This window comes from Oenanthe melanoleuca, chromosome 2 (assembly GCF_029582105.1).
Source record: "Oenanthe melanoleuca isolate GR-GAL-2019-014 chromosome 2, OMel1.0, whole genome shotgun sequence".
Lineage (NCBI taxonomy): Eukaryota > Metazoa > Chordata > Aves > Passeriformes > Muscicapidae > Oenanthe > Oenanthe melanoleuca.
Genome location: NC_079335.1, coordinates 129,735,430 through 129,759,691, shown reverse-complemented (window position 1 = coordinate 129,759,691; position 24,262 = coordinate 129,735,430). Strand labels below are relative to the sequence as shown.

At 35.4% G+C, this 24,262-nt stretch overlaps 1 protein-coding gene across 1 annotated transcript in view; it reads right to left on the bottom strand.

Annotated features, from left to right (window-relative positions):
• The window catches only part of MALRD1 (MAM and LDL receptor class A domain containing 1), a 230,720-nt gene that overhangs the window by 51,933 nt on the left and 154,525 nt on the right, over positions 1–24,262 (bottom strand). Inside the window, 3 exon segments of the mRNA XM_056482973.1 lie at positions 13,233–13,434; positions 18,839–18,996; positions 21,341–21,502. Coding sequence (XP_056338948.1) covers positions 13,233–13,434; positions 18,839–18,996; positions 21,341–21,502 — 522 coding nt within the window.

The window sequence follows — 24,262 nt, the reverse complement described above, 5'->3', positions numbered from 1 at the left end:
AAAGAGTACATGAATGATTTTATGATTTTCAATCCACTGGTAGTATCAGCATGATTGTGTATTCTGCAATATCAGGCTGGGGTCTTACAGAGTGAGGACTTTGATGAAACATGATCAGCCTCAAAGATACCTGCATCATAAATAACAATAGCTTTTTGTACAAATAAATGAACAGTTAATGCATTTAGGTAAACAGAATACTAGCATTGTTTTACCATCCTGTTGCTTGTGAAGCAGCTGTAAGGAGAAAGAGCTCAAAGTTCTTTGTAATATAGACCTTCTACAGATTAGAAATTTTTGATTTTTGTGTTGACTTTATATCAAAAAATATTTAAAAGCTTCATGCAATAGAACATGTCTGATATTATTTCATGCCTCTAATGTTATTAAATTAAATCATTCTACTAGAAAAATGTATTTGATTCAGTGGATATAATGTAAACATAAAATAACAAAAATGTATATTGACTCAGTGAATATAATAACCTAGTGAACTTTTGTCCTGTTTTTATGCCATGAATACCTCAAAGACATGCACTTCTACATGGGATTGAAAAGATTGTGGTTTCATATGGTTTTTTATAAATATGTTAGTCTAAAAAAATTAATTATACTTTAAAAGGCTTCTAGACATTGGTTTCAGATATGGATAATAGACATTTAAATCACATAGTGGATTGATTTTATACAAATTAAAAGTACTACAGATTTTGCATTTTTTTCTACTTTGATCCTATGCTTTAGCAGATAATAATAGCAGTCCAAAAGGATTTTTGTATTTGGTTTGTCATATGGAAACTGTATATAAGGCCATGATGCTGCCAAGATACTGATAAAATGTCATTGGGAAGAACATATTTCTCTTTCCATTGATACAGTGCTGCCAAATCTTGCACAGCAGAGTAAAAAAAAAATTTTATTTTTAGTTTGCATTTGCCCTGGGAAAAAATAAAAAAGTATTATTATATATGATAGTACTTTTTTTCTTTCTGTTATTTCTGACCCTTTCCTCACAGTGCCTAGGGGGTATTTAGGCAGTGAAAATGACTTAAGCTGCAGTCAGTTCTGCTTATGCACATTCTTTTGTCCTTGCATAGTCCTGTGTTAGCTTTTCTGTATTTGTTCTGATACTATGGAAATCAACCCAACCCCACACAATATATTTGACTTTCCTGTGGTGGCTTGTTTATGTTGCAGGAAAGATTGCATTTATAATACATTTGTGAGCATTTCTGACCCAGTTTAATTTCCTTTTCATGATATGTTTACTCACATGCTTGAACCCAAATTTGTTCTGTAAACTGAAATCCCCCCTTAAACTCAATAATTCTTGAATGTGCTGCTTGTTATGAATCTGGCCTTGTGTGTTGAATTATTTTCAGACTTTTGTAACCCTGATCAGTTTACCCTTATGAGCCCAATCATATAATGAGCTTATGCATGTAAATAATCCTGTGCTAAATTCAGTATTTAGAGAAATGCTTGAATGCTTTTTTTGGATGGAGTATGATTATTTTTCCATTTCTATTTTTATTTTTATTTTCTATTATTATTCCTTCAGGTTGTTAGAAAATAATTTGTGGGATGAAGTTCCTCCTGACTTGCATAGCAAGTATATTAGAGTGTGCAATATCCACCAAGGGCAGCAAGGATGTGTCCAGGCTGAGTTAGGGGTAAGGTTAACCAGGGGTCTTATTGAGGTCTGTTTTATATTTGCACTACATTAAAATATCCAAAGTCATACCCTGAAATAAATAAAATCCTTTTAGATTAGAACAGTGCATGAGATGAGAATGTACTTGAAAGAACATAGGAATGTCCCTTGCTTATTAAGTCATGTTATTTAATTAGTTCATTAGTTCACGTGTTTGGATTCAGATACAATCAAAAAATTGTGCTCTGGATGACTCTGGATCATGTTGCTATTGCCATGGTCTGCCAAAACTCTACCCCCAAGTTCAATCTATTTTCTATATTCTTCTTCTAAAGTAGTTCATAAATGCTTTCCTTAACTTATAAATTAAACGTGCCTGGTAAAAATTTTGAAAAGTTATAAAAGCATTAATTTGTACAAGGCTAACAACTAAAAAAAGCTAATTAAGAATATGCAAATGTAGAAAATCATTAATTCCAACTGAAAGGAAATCTCAACCAACATTAATGCAAAACTAATTACTTGTATTCAAAGCTACTGTCTATGTAATTATTTATTTTAAGTGCATCATTGCAGTATCTTCTACTGACACGTTTGTTTCTACAAAGTGGGAATTTCCATTCTGTTTTCTTGCCACTGTGAAGAATCAAACCAAGGTGTTACCACTGCAATGTGGTTTGCAGTGAAGAATGAGCTGGCACTAATGAGAGACTCGTCAGAAACACCCTCCCTGTGCTGACTCACACAGCAGTACACTCTCACAATTTAGCAATAAAAACTAACTTTAAACTTATGCATATCAATGAACATTATCTCTTCCTCTTGTACATATATATGAAAGTTATTTAAACAGCAGAATCTGAAAACTTTTCAATGCAAATTGTACCATTTGTGGCCCACACATCCTTTCTGTCACATAATATTTTGTTTGATTCAACAATTGCCTCGCATGCCAAGAAAATGTTTCCCTCACCTTTTCTCAAATGCAGAAAAGATGTTCCCAAGGCAGCACTCATCTCCTGAGTGCTGTGTGCCTCTCATTTTCAGACCACATTCAGGAGTGCAGGAGACAATGTACAGGTTACTTTTTTCAAAAGCAGTATCTGTTTGAAGCTGCTTAAGGATTTGGAGATAAATCTACTGAAAATGATGAGTTTTAAGGAAGACAGTATAAAAGCTTTAGCTCTTAGTATCCAGGCTGCATGCTCACTGAAAAGCAGCACTAAAGAATTCGGTGTTTGCACATGGATGAAAAGCAAACTAAACAAAACCAATTTCAGCAAAATAACCTCTGCACTGCAAAGCACTGAATCTGAATTTAGATCCACATGAAAAATAGGAGAAAATTGTTGATGTTCCATTATAGCTAAAGAAATTATGACTTTTATGAGTACATGTCCTTATTTATTCTACTTTGCACTCAGTGTTTTATTTTGCACTTATTTTTACCTTGCATATGGCAAATAACCAAAATTAAAGAAAGAGTTAAAAAATGTGCATATAACATCTACTTGTATATCATAAAGAAGACATTTTAATTAGGTCCTAAAATGTGACATTTTAATTTGTTCCTATGTCTTTTGAAACTCACTCACACAGCTGTGCTGGCTGAGTTATTATCTGTGGACAAGAAGTGTTACCTCACAAGCACCTTCACACTTTTAAGAGAAGTTAAGTAGTTGAGGTAGATGTAAAAAACATAAAAATCAGACCAGTGTTTAAAGCAAATAAAATTTGGTATGTACTGCTCCATGAACTGCAATAACTACAGCTGGATATACCTGTTTTTCAATGTTCTCAGATCAAATTGCTTTTAAAGTGATTTTTATTGCAATGTGCTAACCATCAACCCCATGTTTACAGTAAATAGAGCTCATGAGCTATTTCTATTGGAGAAAAGAGCCTTCACAATATGAAAAGCGTTAAGTCAATAAGTGCTCATTGTCAAGGACACAATTATGTATTTGTGGGATAAGGATTTGTTAAAGGCTTAATGTTTTTTTGATGAACATTTTCTGTACACTTATGCTTTGCTGTATTACTGTCTTTGTCATCCATGGAGCATCTGATCCTGTCTCCTGACTGTAAAGCAAGCTTCACAGGTTGGCACTGCAAATATTTTGCTCATGAATCTCAGGGATTCAGTCACAGAAAACCATAGAACTGCTATTACCCAAGTGCTAATATAAAATAAATGTTTGTATTACACAGTCATTATCACAGCAAGTAGCACACAAACATGCTTAATTTGAATGAAGCAACATCTTCAGGCTATTCTCTTTTTTTGTGCCTTTCCTCTTCAAATACCAAGATCTCTGGTGCAGAGTAGGGCTCCATTTATATTTATGTATCACCTGTAACAATGAATTTTACTGAAGACTAGTGGACATTGGCACTGGGGACACCACCAGGGAGCATGAAATAAAGTCACCACATGGGCTGTAGGCAGCACCACCTCAGTTGTGTCAGAGCTTGCTCTAAAGCCCACTTCAGTAAATGGAATAACTCATATTGATTTTAATGGGCCTTGCATCAGACCCTTGAAAACTAACAACCTGTCTGATATATTTGCATAAGTAATTTGCCTAGTAAATGTAATAAAAATGGTGGACCTATTAACTATAGAGAAAAGAGGAAAAAATAACTCCCTCCAATAGATTTCATTAGACAAGAGTACAAATTAATTACGGGCCCAATCCAGTGCATTAATTAATTTTTAATAGATGTCAGTCCTCAATTTTAGTTCAGTAAACATTGGATCAGGGCATGAAATCAACCCATTCAAGGTGGCTGCAAGGAAACACACTTGTAATAAAAATTATTTGGACTAAAACTATTCAAATACCTTAACAATCTTTCCATTAGATTTTATAGGTTACAAAAAAAAAAAAAAAAAAAAAAAAAAAAAAAAAAGGAGAAATTAAGTCTGGCCAATTGACAAAGCCAGAATTGAAAAAAGCAGAACATGGGCCAATGGCTTCAGATTTTTATATGTCTGCACAGAATTTATTTTAAATAATCACAGTTTGCTAACATAGAAGCATAATGGAAAACAGACAGGTTTACTGCCAGTAAAGTCAAGCTATGATTTAGTCTTCACTCAGAGAACTACTTCTTCTGGCTGGAACACACTGACTACCTGTGACAGGAATATGGCAATATTTGCTATATTTCTGCTAAGAATAGTGTGGGAATTGCTAGCTATGCCTGCTAATGTGATGGATTTGTTGGTTTATTTATTTATTAGGAGCAATGACAAACTGGAGAAGCTGTGAAGTTTTGGTCTTCGACAAAAAGAAGTGGATATAATTTCTGAGATAAATCTGACCTTAAATCTTGCTCTTATTGAGGAAATGAGTAGGTTTTACCTAAGGAAGAGTCTGAGAATTTTCTGCTCTTTAAGATAGTATCATGAAACCATTTCATTCCAAATATTATTACTCCTCATACCTCCAAGGAAATATGTTGATTTTTATGAATGAACCTAGAAAGGAAAAATATAATCTGTGTGAGTTGAAGGTTTCTTGGTGTAAACAGATGGGGTTTGGAGGTTCAATGTTAATGAAACTATTTTAATACACTATTAATAAATCCAAAGAATTTTAATTTCCCAAAAGGCATGTAGCTTGCTTCAGAAGATTTCAGTATTCTGGACAAGGCATAAGATGGCAGAGAGAAACTGAAGGTTTTGAACAAAGATAGTGTAATTATTAATTTAAATGTACACAATGTAATTGTAATTCAGGAATTAACAATAATTATCCTAGTTTATATAGTGTAATTATCTTACCCTATAATTATTCCCAGGTTTTTTTTCTGTGAAACCCACAAAAGGTTTTGGCTTTTGATGTGGTCTAGGTCTGTGCACTGGAAGGTGCACAAACAGGCTGAAGAAGCTCTCTAAGGTACTGTGCCTTGATTCACAGTTTTTAGTCTTTAAAAATGCATGAATGCCCTATCTCTAGCAAGCAATATGGATCTAAAGCATTTAGTGATTGATTTCAGGGAAAAGCTAATTGACTAAAGAGCATATTCACAGATTTGCCTGGTATCTCCAGTCCTCTATTGCTACTCATCCTTTCCTCTTCCCCTCCTTCATTTCTGAGCAGCCTCCCCCTACAACTTCTCCCATCATTCATCTCCAGCCCTTAAGGAAAGAAACTCCCTGAATTTCTTCTTTCTCTCTCCCTGAAAAAGAAACTCAATGTGAGAGAGATTTTTGCTTCACTGCAAGCGTGAGCAGACAAGCTAACAGTGATTCCCCTGGCTCTGCAACTTAAAGAAATCAGAAGTTAAGTCTCCCCTACAGTGTTTTTCCCATGATCTAACACTGTAGTACCAGCAGCTCAGGCAGCCAACCCTTCCAGTATTTCCAGCACTTGGGCTCTGGGAGCTTCAGAGAAGGATCACTGCTAAAGTTTTGTCAGGTGAGTCCTGTCCTGCTGCAGAATTTTCTGTGTGCTTCATGCATGGGCACACATGGACACACTTGCACACACACAGAAACAGATCTACACACATGGACACACACACATGTGCTTTTCCCTCAACAATAATCTCCTTGTACCACTCAGATATATTTTTGCACAAAGCTCATACAAACACCCACTCTACTTTTTGGACTGCTGTCTCTTAATTGGATAAAAGTGTCATTTATGCTTTTCTTGTTGTGAAATGGGATCTACTAAAAGTGCTGGAGAGCATATAAAATTATCTGCAAATGGCTGGATCTGAGCTGTGTAATTTTTTGACTAGCTCACCTGTCATGGATAACCAGCAATGTTGTTGTATTTTGTATCTTTCTCCCACTGTCTCTTTAGACCCCAGCACATCCAGAACCAGAACTGGGGGGCAGTGGGGACATGCTGGTCCCTTCAGAAGCCAGGGCACCCAAGCTGACTCCTTTCTTAGTCTGGTGAGTTTGCTGGAGGTGGATGCTGCCCTTTCTAAAGGGTTGCTTTGGGTGCATTTCTGGGCTTGGAAAAGCTGCATTTTCAAATTAGAAACCATCTTTAGAGTGAATCTTGCAAATTCCAGAGGCAGTGAAGCCTGAGCTGGTCTTCATCTGCCACCAGGGCACCTGTGTAAGCTGCCACCTTCCCACAAGGGCTCTTTTTGGGCACCATCACTGCTCCTTTTGCCACCCAGACCATGGCCTGGGGAGAGAGCTTGTGCCATTTTCCCTCTGTATTTTGAGATGCACTGGCACCATCTTGGGAAAGGTATTTCTGGAATTTTGGGTCTCTCTTGGGCTCTCTGGGGTTCCTGAGATTTAGCAATTTTGTATCTAGTGATTATTTACTTTTGTTTTTGTTTTTGTTTCTTTGCCTTTTGCTATTCTGCTTCTTAGTGAATGGTATTTTTTCACTTATATCTATTAGTATTCACTCTTTATTGGTGGAAAGGGATTGGTTAAGACTGTCAGGGTGCAACTAATTTTAGAGTCTCCTCCTCTTTAAATTATCCTAATTTAAGACAGTTTATCACTAGTCTGCACAGTTTATCACTAGGGTCTGCACAGGAAAAACACTTTGGCCAATTCATGTTTTAGTTTTTTGGTCAATTCAAGATTCTGTATTTTATGAGTCTGAAAGCAAAAATGGTTTGGAAATTTCCAAGCTAGTACTCAAAATTACAGAGGTTTTTTTCATCCAATCCTCTTTTTATTTGTCAGATAGAGAACATTATGCAATAAGAAGTAGTTATGAAGGTAGTTATCAAATAATTTTCAAATATTTGGACACCTTAGCTATCTGCTGTTTAGAAAAGCTCCTCGTAAAGATAAGAAATTCTGAAGTCAAAGATACATCTGAATAATGTGCACAGAGAAACAAAAATATTCAGTTATCTCTCATCTCTGTATTGGAAAAAGAAAAGAGTATTCAATAATGTGGTTAAAGATTATGTCTTTACATATAAATACACAGACCCTGCTTTAAAGCAAATGGAAATCTATGGCAGGAAAAGCAGAGGAAATTTGTAAAAAATCAGGATTCAAAGAGTGTGTTTCATGAAGCAGAGATAAAATAGGGAGGAAAAAGCCTCAATATGTGGTTGAGCACTGGAACAGCTCCCCAGGGCAGTGGTGACAGCACCAGCCTGACAGAGCTCAGCAGTGTCTGGGCAATGCTGCCAGGCAAGGGTGTGACTCTTGGGGAGGGTTCTGTGCACCACAAGGAACTGAACTTGTAATCCCTGTGGGTCCTTCCTACTCAGGATATTCTGTGAGTACTCAGATGACTCTATGAATATGTGTTGTGAGAAACAAATAAATAATAACTAGGTAAGACGTTATGGCATTAGTATTTCCACACATATTTACCTTTGATCTGTGGTTTCTTATCTAAAATCACAAAGGGATTCAATTCTAAAGAAATGTTACTCCCATTTTTCTTCTGAAAAATTAGGTAACTTCAAAATACCACATATCATCCAAAATTATAGTAGTTTAGACTAATACTGATTTTGAAAACTTCAACTCATTATCAGGGGATCAACCTCATAGATTGTTATTTTACCACTTTCTTTCTTTCTCCACCCTAACTATACAGAAACAGATTCACCATTCTTTTACTAAGTTATTAAATGGAAAAGTATTAGATTATATCTTCAGTCTGCTATGTTCAAATTATAAACACTCATAAACAGAGCTTAAATTAGGTGACAGTTATAATATTCATTTCCTTCTACCTTGAACAAAGAGAAGGGCTCTGCCCTTTTGGGACACCTTCCTTCTCATCTTGATGCTTGAACCTGCACCTATCACAAATTTTTGGTATGATACTGCATGTATTCTGCTGTTGTTTGGAAGTCAACGGAAATTATTTTACTCTGAAGGAACTTCAGGATTTGGTCTGCAGCATGCATCTATTGTGAGATATGGAACTGCTTCATAGAGATGTCTTAAGAAAATCCTACACAAAAGAGTGAATCACCAGGGTTTAAATAAAGATTTCATACATTTCAAGGCCTAAATGAGAAAGCACTAAACAGCTTTTCTATTCATGAATATAAGCCTAGATTTATACAAGCAACAGCATATAATTTAATTTCTGAATATTGAAAATTTTCCTGATGTTAAAAGAGGAACATGTAAGTTCAAAGGGAAAGAAAAAACTTGAGGATCATTATTCTGAGACTACATATAGCTCAGGAAGACTGAATTACAAGTGGCTGCCAATGGGAAATGCACTGGGGTAAAACAGCACATAGAGTTCCCCTTTTCTTATACTCTTTCTCTGACATCCAGAACTGTTGGAGACAGGTTATATTTCTAGATGCACTTTTTCCTTACTTGCTGTGGCTGACCAGAAAATTCTGAGTATATCTATCTTAAATTTGATTGAATACAATTTCCTTTGTCACACAGTTTTTGCAATATAATTTATTCTAGAAAACTAGGAAAGGTGATCTAAAGGGATGGAGGTGGCTATGTTTCATGGCTGTCTTATGATGATTCAAATAACTTGAAAATTCAATTCTTGGAGGATATTAACTTTTAGGATATGGGACACCTTTGTACACATTTTTAAAAATACCCTTGGGTTTGAATGTAAAGCTAAAACTTGCATTTTAATTCACAGATTCTGATTTGTTTCTTCTATTTGTTTTTTCACAGCAAGTGAAAGCTTGCTCAGTATAAGGATTATATACAACCTTTACAGAAGGTTTAGTTTCTACTTTGCTACACAGTAATGGGGAGACTTGGAAGAATTATGACATTTCAAAGCAAATGTTTCACCTAAGTGAAAGCTGCCAAGAATCACTGAAAATTTTACTGTACTTCAGGTCCTAGGAGGAAAATCTGACCCTTTTGCTGGTAACCTGTGTGGTCAAGTCAAGAACTATGACATGACCAGAAAAAAGCCCCAGCCCATCACATCTGGGAAATAACACTTTCTGTATTCACAATTCCATCACAGGGAGGTGACACAGTGTTAGAGATGACCTGTCCTATCCTCTGAATGTTTTTCACTATTTGAATTGCCCTTTTATCTCCAATGTATCCTTACATAATAATATGTTCTACTGGAGACAAATTTTTCAGGTGAAAGGAAAGCTGCAGGGGGGTGTGGTGGGAAATTTGTAACAGCCACAGTCCTTTCTCTTGTGCTAGGTTTAGACCAAAGGGAGCTTTCTTGAAACATTTTTTATAAAGAAGGAAATGGATGAAAAAATAGCTCAGAAGTAAAAATAGATTTTAAAATGGAATTATCAAAGTAGATAAAAAAATGGTTAACAAAGAAAGAAGAAAAGGAAGAAAATACTTCAGATAGAGTTGAGCAGAAATGGGAAATAAACTATTCAGCAAACATGGACTAAAAAAAGAAATTAAAAAGGAGACAACGATAAGGAAAAGTGAAGTAGAAGAATAGACACAGAAGTACATCCAGATTAATTTTATTCAAATTAATTATTTCAGTAAGCAATATTAATACTGAACTGGTGCTAAGCATGACTGATGGTGAAAAAGAAACACACTTTTCTCAAATATTCTGGAGCCTCAGGCACCACATGATATTTGCACTCATCTTTATACCCAAGATTCATCACAAATATTCATTTTAAAATGTCAACACTATTCTTTTTGAATAAACCAAAACTATTTAAGCAATTAGTTAAAGCAGTAATTTTAGAGGCATAAGTTCCCAAAGAGTTACAGCTAAATAGGACCTAGCAGTTAACTTGACTGTGTAAAAGAGCTGGAGAACCATTCAGTGCTGACTTTGTACTGAGATTTTCTTCTTCCAGTAGATCTCCACAAGCACAAATATTTCACTTGGGTGATCTCTGGAAGACATCACAAAATATATTTACTATTTATTTGTTTCTCAAGAATACTGCTCCAACACACAGAAGTGCTATTTAACTATTACCACACCCTAAATTACACCAAATTTTTCCATCTGGTTTATTTCTCTAGTAATGAATGAGAGGCAAAATACAGTATTTTGATTTTCATAAGGATAAAGTTTGGTTATTAGGTATCTTTGGGTTAATGCTAGGATTTAAATTACACATAGCAATAATTTTTAGAATTTCTATAATGCCTCCTATTTCACCTGAATTAGAAACTACTATGAGAAAGACATTAATGAATATAAAATCTGATTCAATACTTTGATTTTTGGCTCCCCTGAATCTAGAAATAGAATTTTTTCAAAACTTTTTTGTTGAAAAATTAAGACATTAAATAAAAATAAAGTTTTGTGGGTCTTTTAAAATCAAGCTGCTATTTACAAATTTGAAGAAGATAATTACAACTAAGCAACAATTAAATTCTTAAATTCTAGGATGTAAAATAAGATCTCCATACAACTTCATGAGCAGAAATGCATGAACCTTTAAAAGTGGTATGAATATGTCTCATTTAGCAGCAAATTCTGCACTGGATCCTGTGCCACCAACAGCTCTCTCTGCATTAGCATCCACTGAAAGTTATTTCTGCAGCTTGACCCAGCACCACCTTGACAGCACCTTGATGAAATGTTCAGAAATATTCTTGGATATCTGTCATGGCTAACATGGACTGGCTACTTAAAAACATAAAAAACCAATTGAATCAGAGCTGCTGGCAGTGCTTTGTTACTTAGAGCTCCCAACCAGCTAAATTGTGATTGCTTCCATTTACAACATGCTGCCTCTGGAAACTCAAAGTAATTAAAGGCAAGCTGAAAAATAATAACACAGAGAGAGAAAAAAAGGTCTGCAGTAGTATAGCTGTCTTCTGAAAGGAAGAGCATTGCACAAAACCTGCACTGCAGGTAAGACACTTTTCTGTGAGCTAGGTCTTTGAATACACATAATGAGCAACAATCAAAGCAGGACTGACAGTGGATTAGGTAAACTTTCCCACTGATTCTGTTACAGAAAAATGTTCTTGCTCAAATATCTGCAGGACAAGGTTTTTATACCATTGGAAGGTAATATCTTCCAATTTTACCATCTGAATATTTAAGCAGCTCCCTAGTAACAAGTTAGTAAAAAAACAGCACCTCCTCCTAAGCAGCTCTTTGTTAGGAGCAGTATTAAAAATTCAGAGGTAGGTTCTTTTTTTCCTAAATTGCTGTGGTTTATTGTATTACTTGAATTTTATGCAATTCTCTTGCCTCTTCACAAGCTCTACCAAGGAATATTAGGATAGGATTCTTCCAAGAAGAGTATGAAACCTATCCTAACTAACAGCGTCTAGATACAGTTTTTTGTCTGGAGAGGAGATTATGTATCAAGTTGAAATGTATGCATGTAGGTAAGGCACAAGTTTTTGACTTATTCAGCAAACTGCAAGTAACCAATATAACTCAACAAATTTTTTTCAGGCTAAAGTTATGATATATCACATTTGTATGAGCAACAAATTTTAATACAAGTTAGATACTTTGAAGTATTCTACAACTGGAAAATCTGTGAAGAAAAATAAAGTAATTAGAAAATGTTGCTCTATAAAAATTAATTTATTTCTATAGTTATGATTATTTCAGAACTACAGGTACTTAAAAGATATAATTTGAAAATGTCCCTATTATTCCATTCTATGCATGAAACTGCCTATGTAATTCTTAAGATATGGCTAAAAAAGTTGATTAACCTAATATGGGTAGAACAAATGCCTGTTTATGCACATAGTCTGCAGCTCATGGAATTACATTCCAAAGCATTATTTGCCTGAGCCTATTGAGAGAAAATAAACAAAACTCTTATTCAGCTTGAGACTGAACAAATGTCACCTGCATGAACATTTTATTTCACTTCAAGTTTAATCAGCATGTGTTTAATTCCTCCAGGAGATGCTTATCACAATAAAAATAATAAAAGAAAAAGTTTCTTGAACTGTATGACAACTAGGTCATACACAGGCTGTCCCATCTCAACAACAGCTGAATAATAGAAAGAAAGGTTATCAAAGAAGATTTTTATAACCTTCATACTGACATTTATTTAACAAAAATAATTCCTAGTTGTCTCTTAGTCATTAAGTTCTGCTGATATTTCTGTCAGAATCTGTGTTTGCATGTATACTGTTCTTCTCATATGGTATTGTATGCTATATTTTGTTTTCAGAGTAAACCACTTCTTTTATCACAGAAAAAAGGGCATTTTAAGAAATTGGAATTCTTTTTTCTACATAGGTCAAGCACTTGTTTAGCAGAAGTGAGATTGTAAATACTTGAAGAAAATATTAGCAAGGCAAATGTGGTACATATTTGTATTTTATGAAGGAAATGAAGAAAAAACTTTCTTCAAAAATAATTGTGAACTACTTTGACACTCATAAAACCGTTTGATCCCAAATTAATGTTTTCTCTTGACTATTTTCATATGGGAGAAAACCAATATAGTGGAATGGCAGTAGATTCTTCTCAACTATGGTTCAGACCCTCAATGCCAGTTCTGAGTTGCTATAATTATTCATATGTTCAGCTTCCAGCTAAAACACAAAACTGTCCCATAAACCATGAGAAAAAGAGAATATGTCAGGTTTTGTAGCTGTGATATACATTGAAATACAAAATGCCACAGTTTTCCTTGCCTGCCAAAAAGAGAACCTGTTATGATGTATATTTGTGTAACAGCATACCTCCATCAATGCATTCTGGGGTGAAAGAAATGTCATCAAGAGCAAATTCTGTGGGCTGACTCCACCCCACTTCAGCTTCAAAGGCGACTCTGAAAGGGCTGTTACTGGAGAGAACTGCACTTCCATACATCCACTTGTTTTCTTCGTTTCTGCTAGAAGACCACATAAGGATTTCCATTCCATGTTCTTCAGCTGTGTATACCTGTTGATGACAGAGCCCAAGAGATGCAAATGAACCAGCACTGAGCAGCAGGAGTGCAGCCTGGGACAGTGACACAGCCCAGGTGCATCAGTGCACATCCCTGCTTGGGCAGGGCTGACCCTCCTAGACTGGCTCAGATCCACTTCATACTGGTGATGACCAAATTTTACTGAGTACCTTTGCTAATGCTAGTTCAGCTTCAAATATAAAGCTACTGTGAAAAGAAAAAAAAAAAAAAAAGCTGCTAATCCTATCACTAATTGCAAAATCTACAGTCTGATCCTGACATATAGAAGATGATGAGTAAAGACTTAACCCCAAATTCATTTAAAAACTGAAGAAAGACTGAGAAGCATTTTGAGCTATCCTTTCATCTCTAAAAGGTGAGACTTATGGTTAGACTAAGTGAAGATTTTGGAGATATAAATTAAAAACTTAGCAACTAGGGATTTATGTCTGTCATCTGGTACAAGCAATTTATAATACAGAGTTCGACAGTCACAGAAAATTATTGCAAACATATTTAGCAAAGCTAAATTATTTTTAGTTAGCATGAATAAAAATAAATAAAATAATTAAATACTGAAAGCAATAAATATTGCAATGAATGAAGTCCTAATTAACCAACAACTAATGAATTTATGCCAAGAATATGAAACTGGAGAATACACAGGTATTTGCTTTTCCCACTCAGGTGTTAAAAATCCTCATAAAATCTGACCAGGTGAAAAAAAAAATATAACTGGATTAAAGAAAGAAAGCATATTCTTACCATTCCAGATAATAACTATTTCTTTAAGGGACTGAATATTATAATCAATACCCTCTTCACTTTCAGAAACATAATTCTCTTAAACTAATTTTCCAGTGACCTGTAAGTTCATGTTGCCAACTGAATGCCCCAGTTTAATAATGGAACAAAAACCCTGAGGCCCAAGAAAGTTATGAACATGAACCCATGCTAATGATCTGTATAATTCAATACTTTTGATTCTCCCAGACCACCTGGGGGGAGAAATAAGCTAAAAACTCAAATGGCACCATAAATCCCACATACTTTGTAGAACTTGGTGTATTGATTAAAATAACTATGATGCCTGAAAACTCTTGCAAGTTATTTTATTTTTGGAGTAAGTGAGCAAGAAAGAATACTGACATAGAGTAATTCAAATTAGGAACAAATTTTGTCACGCCTGATGTTTGGTTACAGGACTGTAGAACAGCAATATCTTGTCCCTGTCTTCCTAAGAGCACATCTCTTGCAGGGCTAAAAGGAGAGGTGTTGAGAAGAAATAGATGGTTGAACACATAAAACAAAATTAAAAACTGCATGTAGCAGTTTTTTCACATAACCATATACAGCATAAGAAAGGTTGAGCAAATTTTCATGGATAAGCTCTTCCCAGAGCCCTGGAAGTGTACAAGTCTGTGGTGCCCAATACCTCCAGCACCACTCCTGCACAGCATCCTACCTAAAGTGCACAAGCTAGCCTGGTAGTGAAAACAACTTAAGATGTGCAAGAGAAAAAAAGCTGGCAAGATGAATCCCTATATATATATGTGGTATGTAATGGAGTATGTGGTAATACTATGTGGTATGTAATGGATGAAAAACAACCATCAAACAAAAATCAAGCAAGCAAAAAAACCAGAAAACCCTCAAAACACCAAACATGTTGTAGCAAAATCCTATTGAACAACTTTGTATTTATCAGTCTGATAAGATTATTCTCTAGCCTAATACTAATCTAGCTGATCCACAGAGAACAACATTCTTTAGAAAATCCTATTTGCCACCTAAAGTCATGACTAAGTTCTAATTCTCCACAGAATATTCTGTGTGTTAGAAACTGCTGAATTCTTTTTTCAGCTTCTGTTTCATTTTGAGGATAAGGAAAGTACTTTTTAAGGACCTAAAATATAAACTATTTCTATTTGTTGATCAGCAGTTACAACTCATGGCTATCCTGTACCATCACTTTTGAGTAGGATATATTATCTTCCTGATCTTTCCTGAATCCAGCAGTTGGAATGCTGGAAGGTACTGCATTGCACCTGAAATGTCTAATAAATAAGAAACCAATGCAGATCTGAAGGGTGCACAACAACAAGAGATGAGTCTTTAATTGCCTGCTGAGGAAACAGGAAAATCTTGAGGAAGAGAACCTGTATTTTCACTTCATTAGGCAGCAGACTTGTGTCATTGACTCCAGTGAATAATGATGCTGTGTTTTCTGCTTTACATCTTTAAGATCATGCCTTTGAACTCTTCATGTTCCTCAGCAGTCATCCCTGCATGTCTTCCTTGGACTGAAGTCCCATCAGAGACAGACCAAAATTGTTTCTCTTAAGTCCACAAACCAGATTACAAAATTGTATCAAATTTCATTGTCCCAAGAGAGAAGATTTAAAAATTACTTACTTCTTTTCTCTTTACTCTTCTAAACTTTTGTTTGAAGTAATAAAAAGTTTGCCTAAACATTAGTTGAAGTAATAAAATATTAATGTTTTTTGAGTAAAATTGACCTGTCTCATACCAAAATTTATTATAAATCAGTTCTGTTAGTATCAACAAATACCAATGCAGAAAACTGATATATTAGCTATACTATCACATCAGGAATTAATTTCAGTTTAAATTCTCCACTGTATGAGTATGGCAGAGTTCTGAGGTAAATGGGCAGAGAAGCATAATAAACACTGAGTGTTTTCAGTCTGACAGATGATCAATAGAATTTCCATTGGAATGAAACAGATGTGAAAACCACATTCATTTTTTGCTGAAACTGCTCTCCTACATCATTAAATTCAACAAAGTAGTCATAAAAATGTAAAGAGAAATGTGAGGTTTTTTTTAAATTTACACTTGCAGCATAATGCACCAAAATTTGTTTGCATTAAGAGGTATTTTTGTCCAGAGCATATTAAATAATATATTAGACCAGGCTTGTATTTAGTGCTGGATAACTCCCCTTTCAAAGACTCTTTCAAAGGAAAGCTAGTGGGTTTATTCTTAATCATTACAAAGCATTTTTTTTCTCCTGTTGGGTAATGATTGATTGAAGTCCTGAAGCAGGAGTATTCAGATCTCTTTTAAATAGCATCCATTCTATGTTAATGCAAGAGTTGCTGTAAACACTGTGTCCTTTCTAAAAATAATAATAGCCCAGACTTTTGGTTTCCCTATGAACAAATTACAAAGTTTATGACAATGGAATTGTGCAATAGAAATGTGCATTGTGAATACAGAATAGAAGCACTTCTAGTTCCTTTTTCTTTTTCCTCAGTGACAAGTTCCTTTTCTCAGTAAGAATAAGATTGTTCCCATAACTTTACATTGTTTTGTGTAGTTCTATCACATCTATTTCTTACACCATTACAATGTTCATTTTTATCTTTGTTTTACTGATTCCTTGTATGTAATTTTAACCACAGTATGTGCTATATCTGCAGTCCTTTTGGGTATTTTTTAAATTTAGACTTGACTAGATAGCTGTGTTTCAGATAAAAGCTGTATCAGCTTTTGTACTGATGTGACAATATTCAAACTTCCTATTACAGCTTGACTTCTTTCACCTCCAGTGCAAACTGAAAAATAATCTCCACAGAGCTGTTGTTTCAGAAGTTTTGGGCTGTTGATTTTATTGCTTTTCTTTTTGGTTCTTTTTAGGCTTTTTCCTTTTCCACTTGAATGGGTACAGTTAATTTATATTCTTGAGTTAGTAACAGCAACAGTTGATACTGAAATAGCTTATTAGTTCGATAGAAAAGAGAAAAACATCCACAGAGGTAAATTGATTCTGTGATGGGATGATATTCTTGCTGAGTGCTTCAGTCTGTTGTGAATACATTTCTACATAAAGATAACATGTAGCAAGGCCATAAACGGGGAACTTTATTTGTATGTGGGAGTAAGACAATTCTTTATGAAACTGAGGCAATGAGAGTAAATTAAACTAGTCTGCTTAAAAAGAAAAAACCAATTAAAAAGCAGACTCTGGCTGTCTGCCTACTAACTCACACACAGGCCACACACATCTACTTATTCACAAATGCTAAGTGTTCTGTGATGCTTGAAAACATTCAAAAGCTCCTTCAAAGGGTCTCATCATCAATCTTGCATGCTGTAAAGTCCAGGATACTTGAATTTAAACAGATAGTTAATCATAGATAATCTCACAGTATTTCGGCTATCAACAGATCAAAAAAAGCAATTTATGTTTGCTTTTTGCTGCTGCTTATATGAACTGCATGAAAAAGAGCTTTTTTTCTTTTATCAATAGGTAAATTTACAGCAATACTCAAAGGAATAAACTAGGTGCTAGAGATAAAATTGATATGGAAACCCCATCCTGAAAAAATTACTAAAAAGAAAAAAAAAGGTGGAATGAAGGGTAACATTATCCTTGGGCTAGATGCAAGGAGAAGAAGGTGGAGAGTTTACCTGTGGCACAAATTGCCCTTAAAGGCTGAGTAGTCTCCATTTATGGACATTTTCAAGACTGGGTAAATTCTTGAGCCACCCAGCATTATCCTGTAGCTGACTCTGCTTGGAGCAAGAGGTTGGACTAGAAGCACCTGAGACCTTTCCAGCCCAATTGCACTATAATCCCATGGAACAGTGCAAGGATTATCTTTTCCAGTGGAGAAAACAGTGGTACAAACTTCCTGACCTACTCAATGTCCAAGACTACAAAAATATTCTTGTTCACTTTTAACATAGACTAACTTCATTCTGTCACTGACTAAAAAATTAACATGACCTGTATTCTCAAAATTTAACAAACCCCACAGATAGGAGTCTTTCTCAGGTCACTTAAAAAAGGAACTGTGCAACATATTTATTCAGTGAGTCACATGAAATTAGTTATTTGCCAAGGGGTCACATCTGTGCTTGAACTGTTACAGGATTACTTAAGAACCAAAAGTGTATTAAGGGTGATTGGGGAACTAGATGACAGCTTCATGGAAGCTTGGGCTATAATTGTTAATACAGTAAAATCCCTATTTCCAATTGTTTTCATAAAACACCTATCACATGGTTACATTAATATTTTTAAAAAATTTAATGTAAACCACTAAACATTAGAAATTGCCTCTATTTTATGCTAGAGTGAATTCTGCAGAGAACTGTGCTGTTACTGGGTAGGTTTTAGTATGCTAGCCAAATGTGCAGTGTTAATTCTTACATATGTAGTGAAAGGACTTCAGCTGGAACTAAAACTAAAGCAGAATTGTCACTTGATCCTGTTAGCAGAAGATTTGTATATAGGTGTAACTGCAGTAAGTTGTGATGAAGTACTGTTGACATAAATTCCTGAGATTTTGTTAATCCTAGACACAAAAATGCAAATAGTACTAAAGCAAGTATTATTATGCCATAGCATAGTAGGAGGACTTTTACCTTTAAGAGTCCTGTTTGCCTAGAAGCAAACATCCAGAACCAGAAGCGAACTCTACAGACCCCAGTACTAGCTGGGAAGAATTTGGTGGTAGTTATCCTTGCCCTGTTTCCCTCCTTCTGGGCAGATGAGTTGACATACAAAAAACTCTGTCCTTTCCCTTTAAAAAAAAAAAAAAAAAAAAAAAAAGACAAAAAACATTTAGAGTTTTTCAATACTATTTTATGCCTTAGTTTATAAGCATTTTATAAACACAGATACTAGTACCTTTTTTGCCACATACACATATACCATACCATGGCTGTATAGAGATCTTCCTTGCTAATGCTTTGTGTATTTCACAGACGTTCAGAATAGCTTGGGTTGAAAAGACCCTTAAAAATCCTCTATTTTCAACCATGCCATGGGCAGGGATGTCATCCTTTGCATCAGGCTTCTCAAAACAAACCCAACCTGGCCTTGAACACTTCCACGTGCATCCAGAACATCTGCACACATTTTTCCCAGTGTCTCACTACCTTCTGAGCAAAGAAAGTCTTTCTAATATCCTGATCTCTAATCTAAGTCTCTCCTCTTTCAGAATAAAAAGATGTTCCTTGTCCTAGATGTCCCTTGTGCTCAACAGAATCCCAGAATAACCTGACTTGGAAGAGATGCACCAAGATTATCCAAGTCCAGCTCCTTGCCCTGCACAGGACACCCTGAGTCACACCATGAGCTGAGAGCATTGTCCAAATGCTTCTTGAGCTCTGTCAGGCTGGTGCTGTGACCACTGCCCTGGGGAGCTGTTCCAGTGCCCAACCACCCTCTGGGTGAAGAGCCTTTTCCTAATATCCCAACTAAACCTGGTGGACTGATAGATATTTCTAAGTATTACAGGCTGTTGGCAATTCTGACTAGCAATTCCTCCGTAGTTAATGTGAATATATCTTGCCTGGATAATTAAAAATAAATTACAGATCTGGATAATTTTGTAAACACTTTGCTCTAATTTTGTTTTCCTTTGGCTTCAGTTTTTAGTAACTTTGCTTTTCTTGCAATTGCTGGGTAATTTCACAGAAACAAAAAGCTAATTAAATGACAGAAACTAAAATAGAAAAACAAAATCTCCTTAAAAGCCAGGGGCTACTGGTTGTGTTGTTATCACACTGCATCAAAGTAACAGCAAGGAAGCAAGTCAAACTACTGATTTGCAAGAAACAGCTTGCCTGGAACAGCTGCGATGGTTTCTACCTCTACCTGCCTGTTTTGTCCCTTTCCAAGAGGAATGCACTTCCAGATTTACAGCCATAAAGTAGTAGGAATGTCTGCAAAATCTGTGATTTGTGGTAGATAAGCAGTTCCCTCATGATCAGTGAGCAGCTCCTGCAGCAGGTGCAGAACAAAGGAAAAGGGAGGATAAAGGAGCTAGACAGAAATGGCTACAGCCACTCATGATATGTTGTCTCTATTGATTTTAAAAGCATAAAATTTAAAAAAAAAAAAAAAAAGAAAAAAAAAAAAAGGTGAAAACCTGGAGATGATGCTGCTCACAAATCCAAGAGAAAAACAGTAGAAATTTTGATACTTCTAGATTGAATACTAGCTATACTTTGCTGATTAGATGGAAATTAAGATAGGGATTCTAACCATTAAGGCTTCTGAAAAGAAAGTTAACTGCTTCTCAAATAGAGATGGGTACATTTGTGCTGGAAATTAATATCTCACTTGATATATTGCATAATATAAAGAATTTATTATTTAATATTTATGTAATACAATATATAATTATGCTTACTACATAACACATATTACAGTAATTGCCTATCAATATGTTTAATTCTCCTGACAACCAACAGGCATTGTGGTAGCAATTTGTCAGAAATATCTTGGGAAGGACTTCTATAATAACATTTCTGGCAAGCCAATGTCAGGGAGGTGGGTTAAATCAAAGTAGGAGCCTTGAATATTTCACACATGCCACACACTTTGCTCCTCATCCCACATATGAATGCATGTTTTTCTAAAATTCATTAGGATGGTAACACTCTCCAAGAAAAGCAGATTATTTAAAATATGGACAAGGTGAAGAGTATTAATACAGCCAGTTATAATTTCAGAGAATTAATCTTTTAATGTCAGAAGCTGACATGTAGCTGAAATTTGTTATTAGTTGAATACAAAGGAATAGTATTATTTCAGTTGGAAGAGACCTAAAATGATCATCTAGTCCAACTTATCAATTCAGGGCCATTGTCCAAATTCCTCCTAGACACTGAAAGGCTGGGGACACTGAACACCTCTAGGAAACCTGTTCCAGTGTTTGGCCTCCCTTTTGATAAAGAAATGCTTCCTAATGTCCAATCTGAACCTTTCCTGGTACAGCTTTGAACCATCCCCATGTATAAGCAGATCTCACTGAGATGGGCTGTTATCTTGGCACTGATCTACATTTTTTGTAGTTTTTAAAAAAAATCAGTGAATATTTTATTTTCCCAGAGGTAATGTAGTGCACATGGCCATACCTGGGGTGTGGTCAGCACGAGGATCTGTTTGCCCTGTGACAGCACTGTTGCTAATATTCCAGTCAAAATCATCAGTGGTGTCTTGTGTTAATCCACATGCAGTTGTCCACTCTTGATCTTGTGTTTCAAAGTTACAGCTTCCAGGAATACTTGTGTAGTAACCTGAGAACACAGCAAAAAGTAAATTTTCATCCCACCTCTACATAAAGGTGCTACAGTGAGCCCAATAAAAATGGAAATGGAAAGGATTCTGTATGGCTAACACTGTGATTCCCTGAATTCCATGCATGGACAAAAATAATATGTGATAGTTAATGAGGAATGGAAAAGCTCATTCTTCACTTTGAGAGCAGGTATAAAATTTATTACAGATAAATGCCCATGACAAACCAGTGACTTCACCAGATTTATTTCTTATCCAAGGTAAATGGCAAGAATGATTTCCAGACAATTAGCTAGCAAAACTGGACTGCCCTTCCACAGTGGCATTTTCCATAAGCATATGTTGGCCTTGTGAATATTATGTCTGATGGCAGATTTATGATGAGAGATAAGTTCTAGTGATTAGGACACTAATTGACTTAATTCAGGAGATCTGAGTGAAACTGCCCATCTCTAACTCTGCCTCTACTACTTCTGATTACTTTGGAAAAGTAATTAATCAACAGAATGATACAAATGGTGTGGTACATATGAATCAAATAGCACCACAATCTCTTCTGTTGGCTCCAAGACATCTTTTCCTTAGTTATAAAGCAGAGGCAGCTACACAATTGCTGAGTGTATGGACAGCACCTGTGAGGAGACTTTGGAAAAAGGTTACAAACTATTAAACATCACAATCAACCATGCATTTTAGATACAGGTCTGAATTTGACTGTTCAGAATGGGTTTGAGGATTTAGACTATGTTCCTTGATCTAGAAATATTCTGCAATATTAAAATACAACTATTTATGTATGTATTATGCATGTGTGTATTTATGTATTGTCTGGATAGAAAGGATATAGGTAAAAAAAATAGATTTAATTATCTCCCAGTAATTTGTTTTGGTTTTTTTCCTGTTTTCTACTTTTATGCTAAAAGAAAAATTGGGGCCGTTCTTTATGAAAATATCATTATCATAAAACTTCTTATGACCAAGGTCTGCACACACACCATAACCCTGTGGGCTTTTGTTCTCTGTTAAAAAAAGTGTCACCTTAGCTGAATGGATAAGACAAATACCTTAAAAGATGTATAATTTTGATCCAATGTACATTATTCACTGGATCAAAATTGTGTATGCTAGGGAGAGAATTTGCACTGTCCTGTAATGCACTGTACTGCAAGGACTGAAGTGTCTCTCCTGAGCAAGACAGAAAGCAATTTTTAAGGCTAAGAAAGAAACCTTTAACCAGTAAAACACTGATATAAATTGCCCAGACAAATTCTGGAGTTTCCTTTTATGAAAATATTCAGACCCTGGGTGGCAGGGCCCTGTGCAACCTGTTGCAGTGAGTTGCTGTTTGAAGCAGAGGTTGTATTAGATGATGTCCAGAGCTGCCTTCAGACCTCAGCCCTTCTGTGCTTTTCCTAGTGCTGGTCAAATGCAGTGAGCATCTGCATTGGCACTGTATTAAAAACATCATCTAAGCCTAATAAAGGGCTAACTCCAACAATAAACAACCTCACACACAGGTAGAGCAAAGGGAACCCATTATTTAAAAAAACCCAACTTTTTCTTGGGCATGTCTAACAAGATCGAAGTCCAAATCCATTTAAGAGTAACACTAGTAATAATAGAATACCTGACTTCAGTTTTTTACCCTAATATATTAACAGTGCATTCAGAAGGAAATCATTAATAAATATTTATGAGCAGTACTTACTGGGTTGGCAAAGCCACGTGATCTATCTGCACCTGCTGGGTGGTTTATTTATGGGTAAGCACACCCTATTTAGAAGCCAGCAGAAGAAGATTGCTCCATTTATTGGAAAAATTGCTTTTATTTCAATAATTCAAGCACTCCTCTAGTTGGTTCATCAACACTGAGGTTTGCTATTAATCAAATCTGTGTGCAAAATTGGCTGCAATTCATGAAAATTGAAACTGCTTTCATGTGTGGTTTTTTCACCTCAATTCTTCCACAGCATACTGAAAGGGAATCAAAATTTTGCAAGATTGCCTGACTGTAGTGAATGAAACAGAATGAATAGAGTAAGTAATTTCCATGAGTTTATTAAAAAAATGTCCACCAGCCTATGTGGATGCAGGTCATTTCATCCAGGCTCTGTTGTAAATCCTGCATACAGGAATTGCTGCTGAGGACATTATGGTCCATTTGCTTCTTTGGAGTTACATTTGTAGAAAACTACCATAGAATGTGAAATAAACTCAGACCTTGAGCTCAGTTCAAAGGAGAAAACTGCAGACAAATGTGGCCATAACCACTTGTGATGGGACAGGTTAGGCTATGAAGGGATTTCTCTGTGCTTGTTATATTTTTTTTTCTGATTAAACAGCTTCTGCTGTCTTTCCATTAAAAAATCAGGTTCCCATATCTAGAAGGTATTATGTGCCCTTTAATGTTTATTTCCATAGGTAAGATATATGCTCAGGGGAAAAGTGTGTTTATCTAAATATAAAGCATCATTTGTTGGAACTAAAATAGAGCAGACAGGGAAATATTATACCTGAGGCTTATCTGAGTATTCTGAAAGCCAGATTACTGTATCTCTGCATTACACTTCAGTAGAGACAGCAAGACTAAAGACTTATCAAAATATTTTGATGTATATTCAGTCTTTCCATCTACAATAAAAAGATATTTCAGTCTGTTTTTTTAAAGTGAGTATCAGCAATTTTTTTTTGTCCCTTGGAAAAGCTTTTCTTCAGTATAGCAAAAAGACTGAGCTGCTTTACTGTGATTCAAGATAATT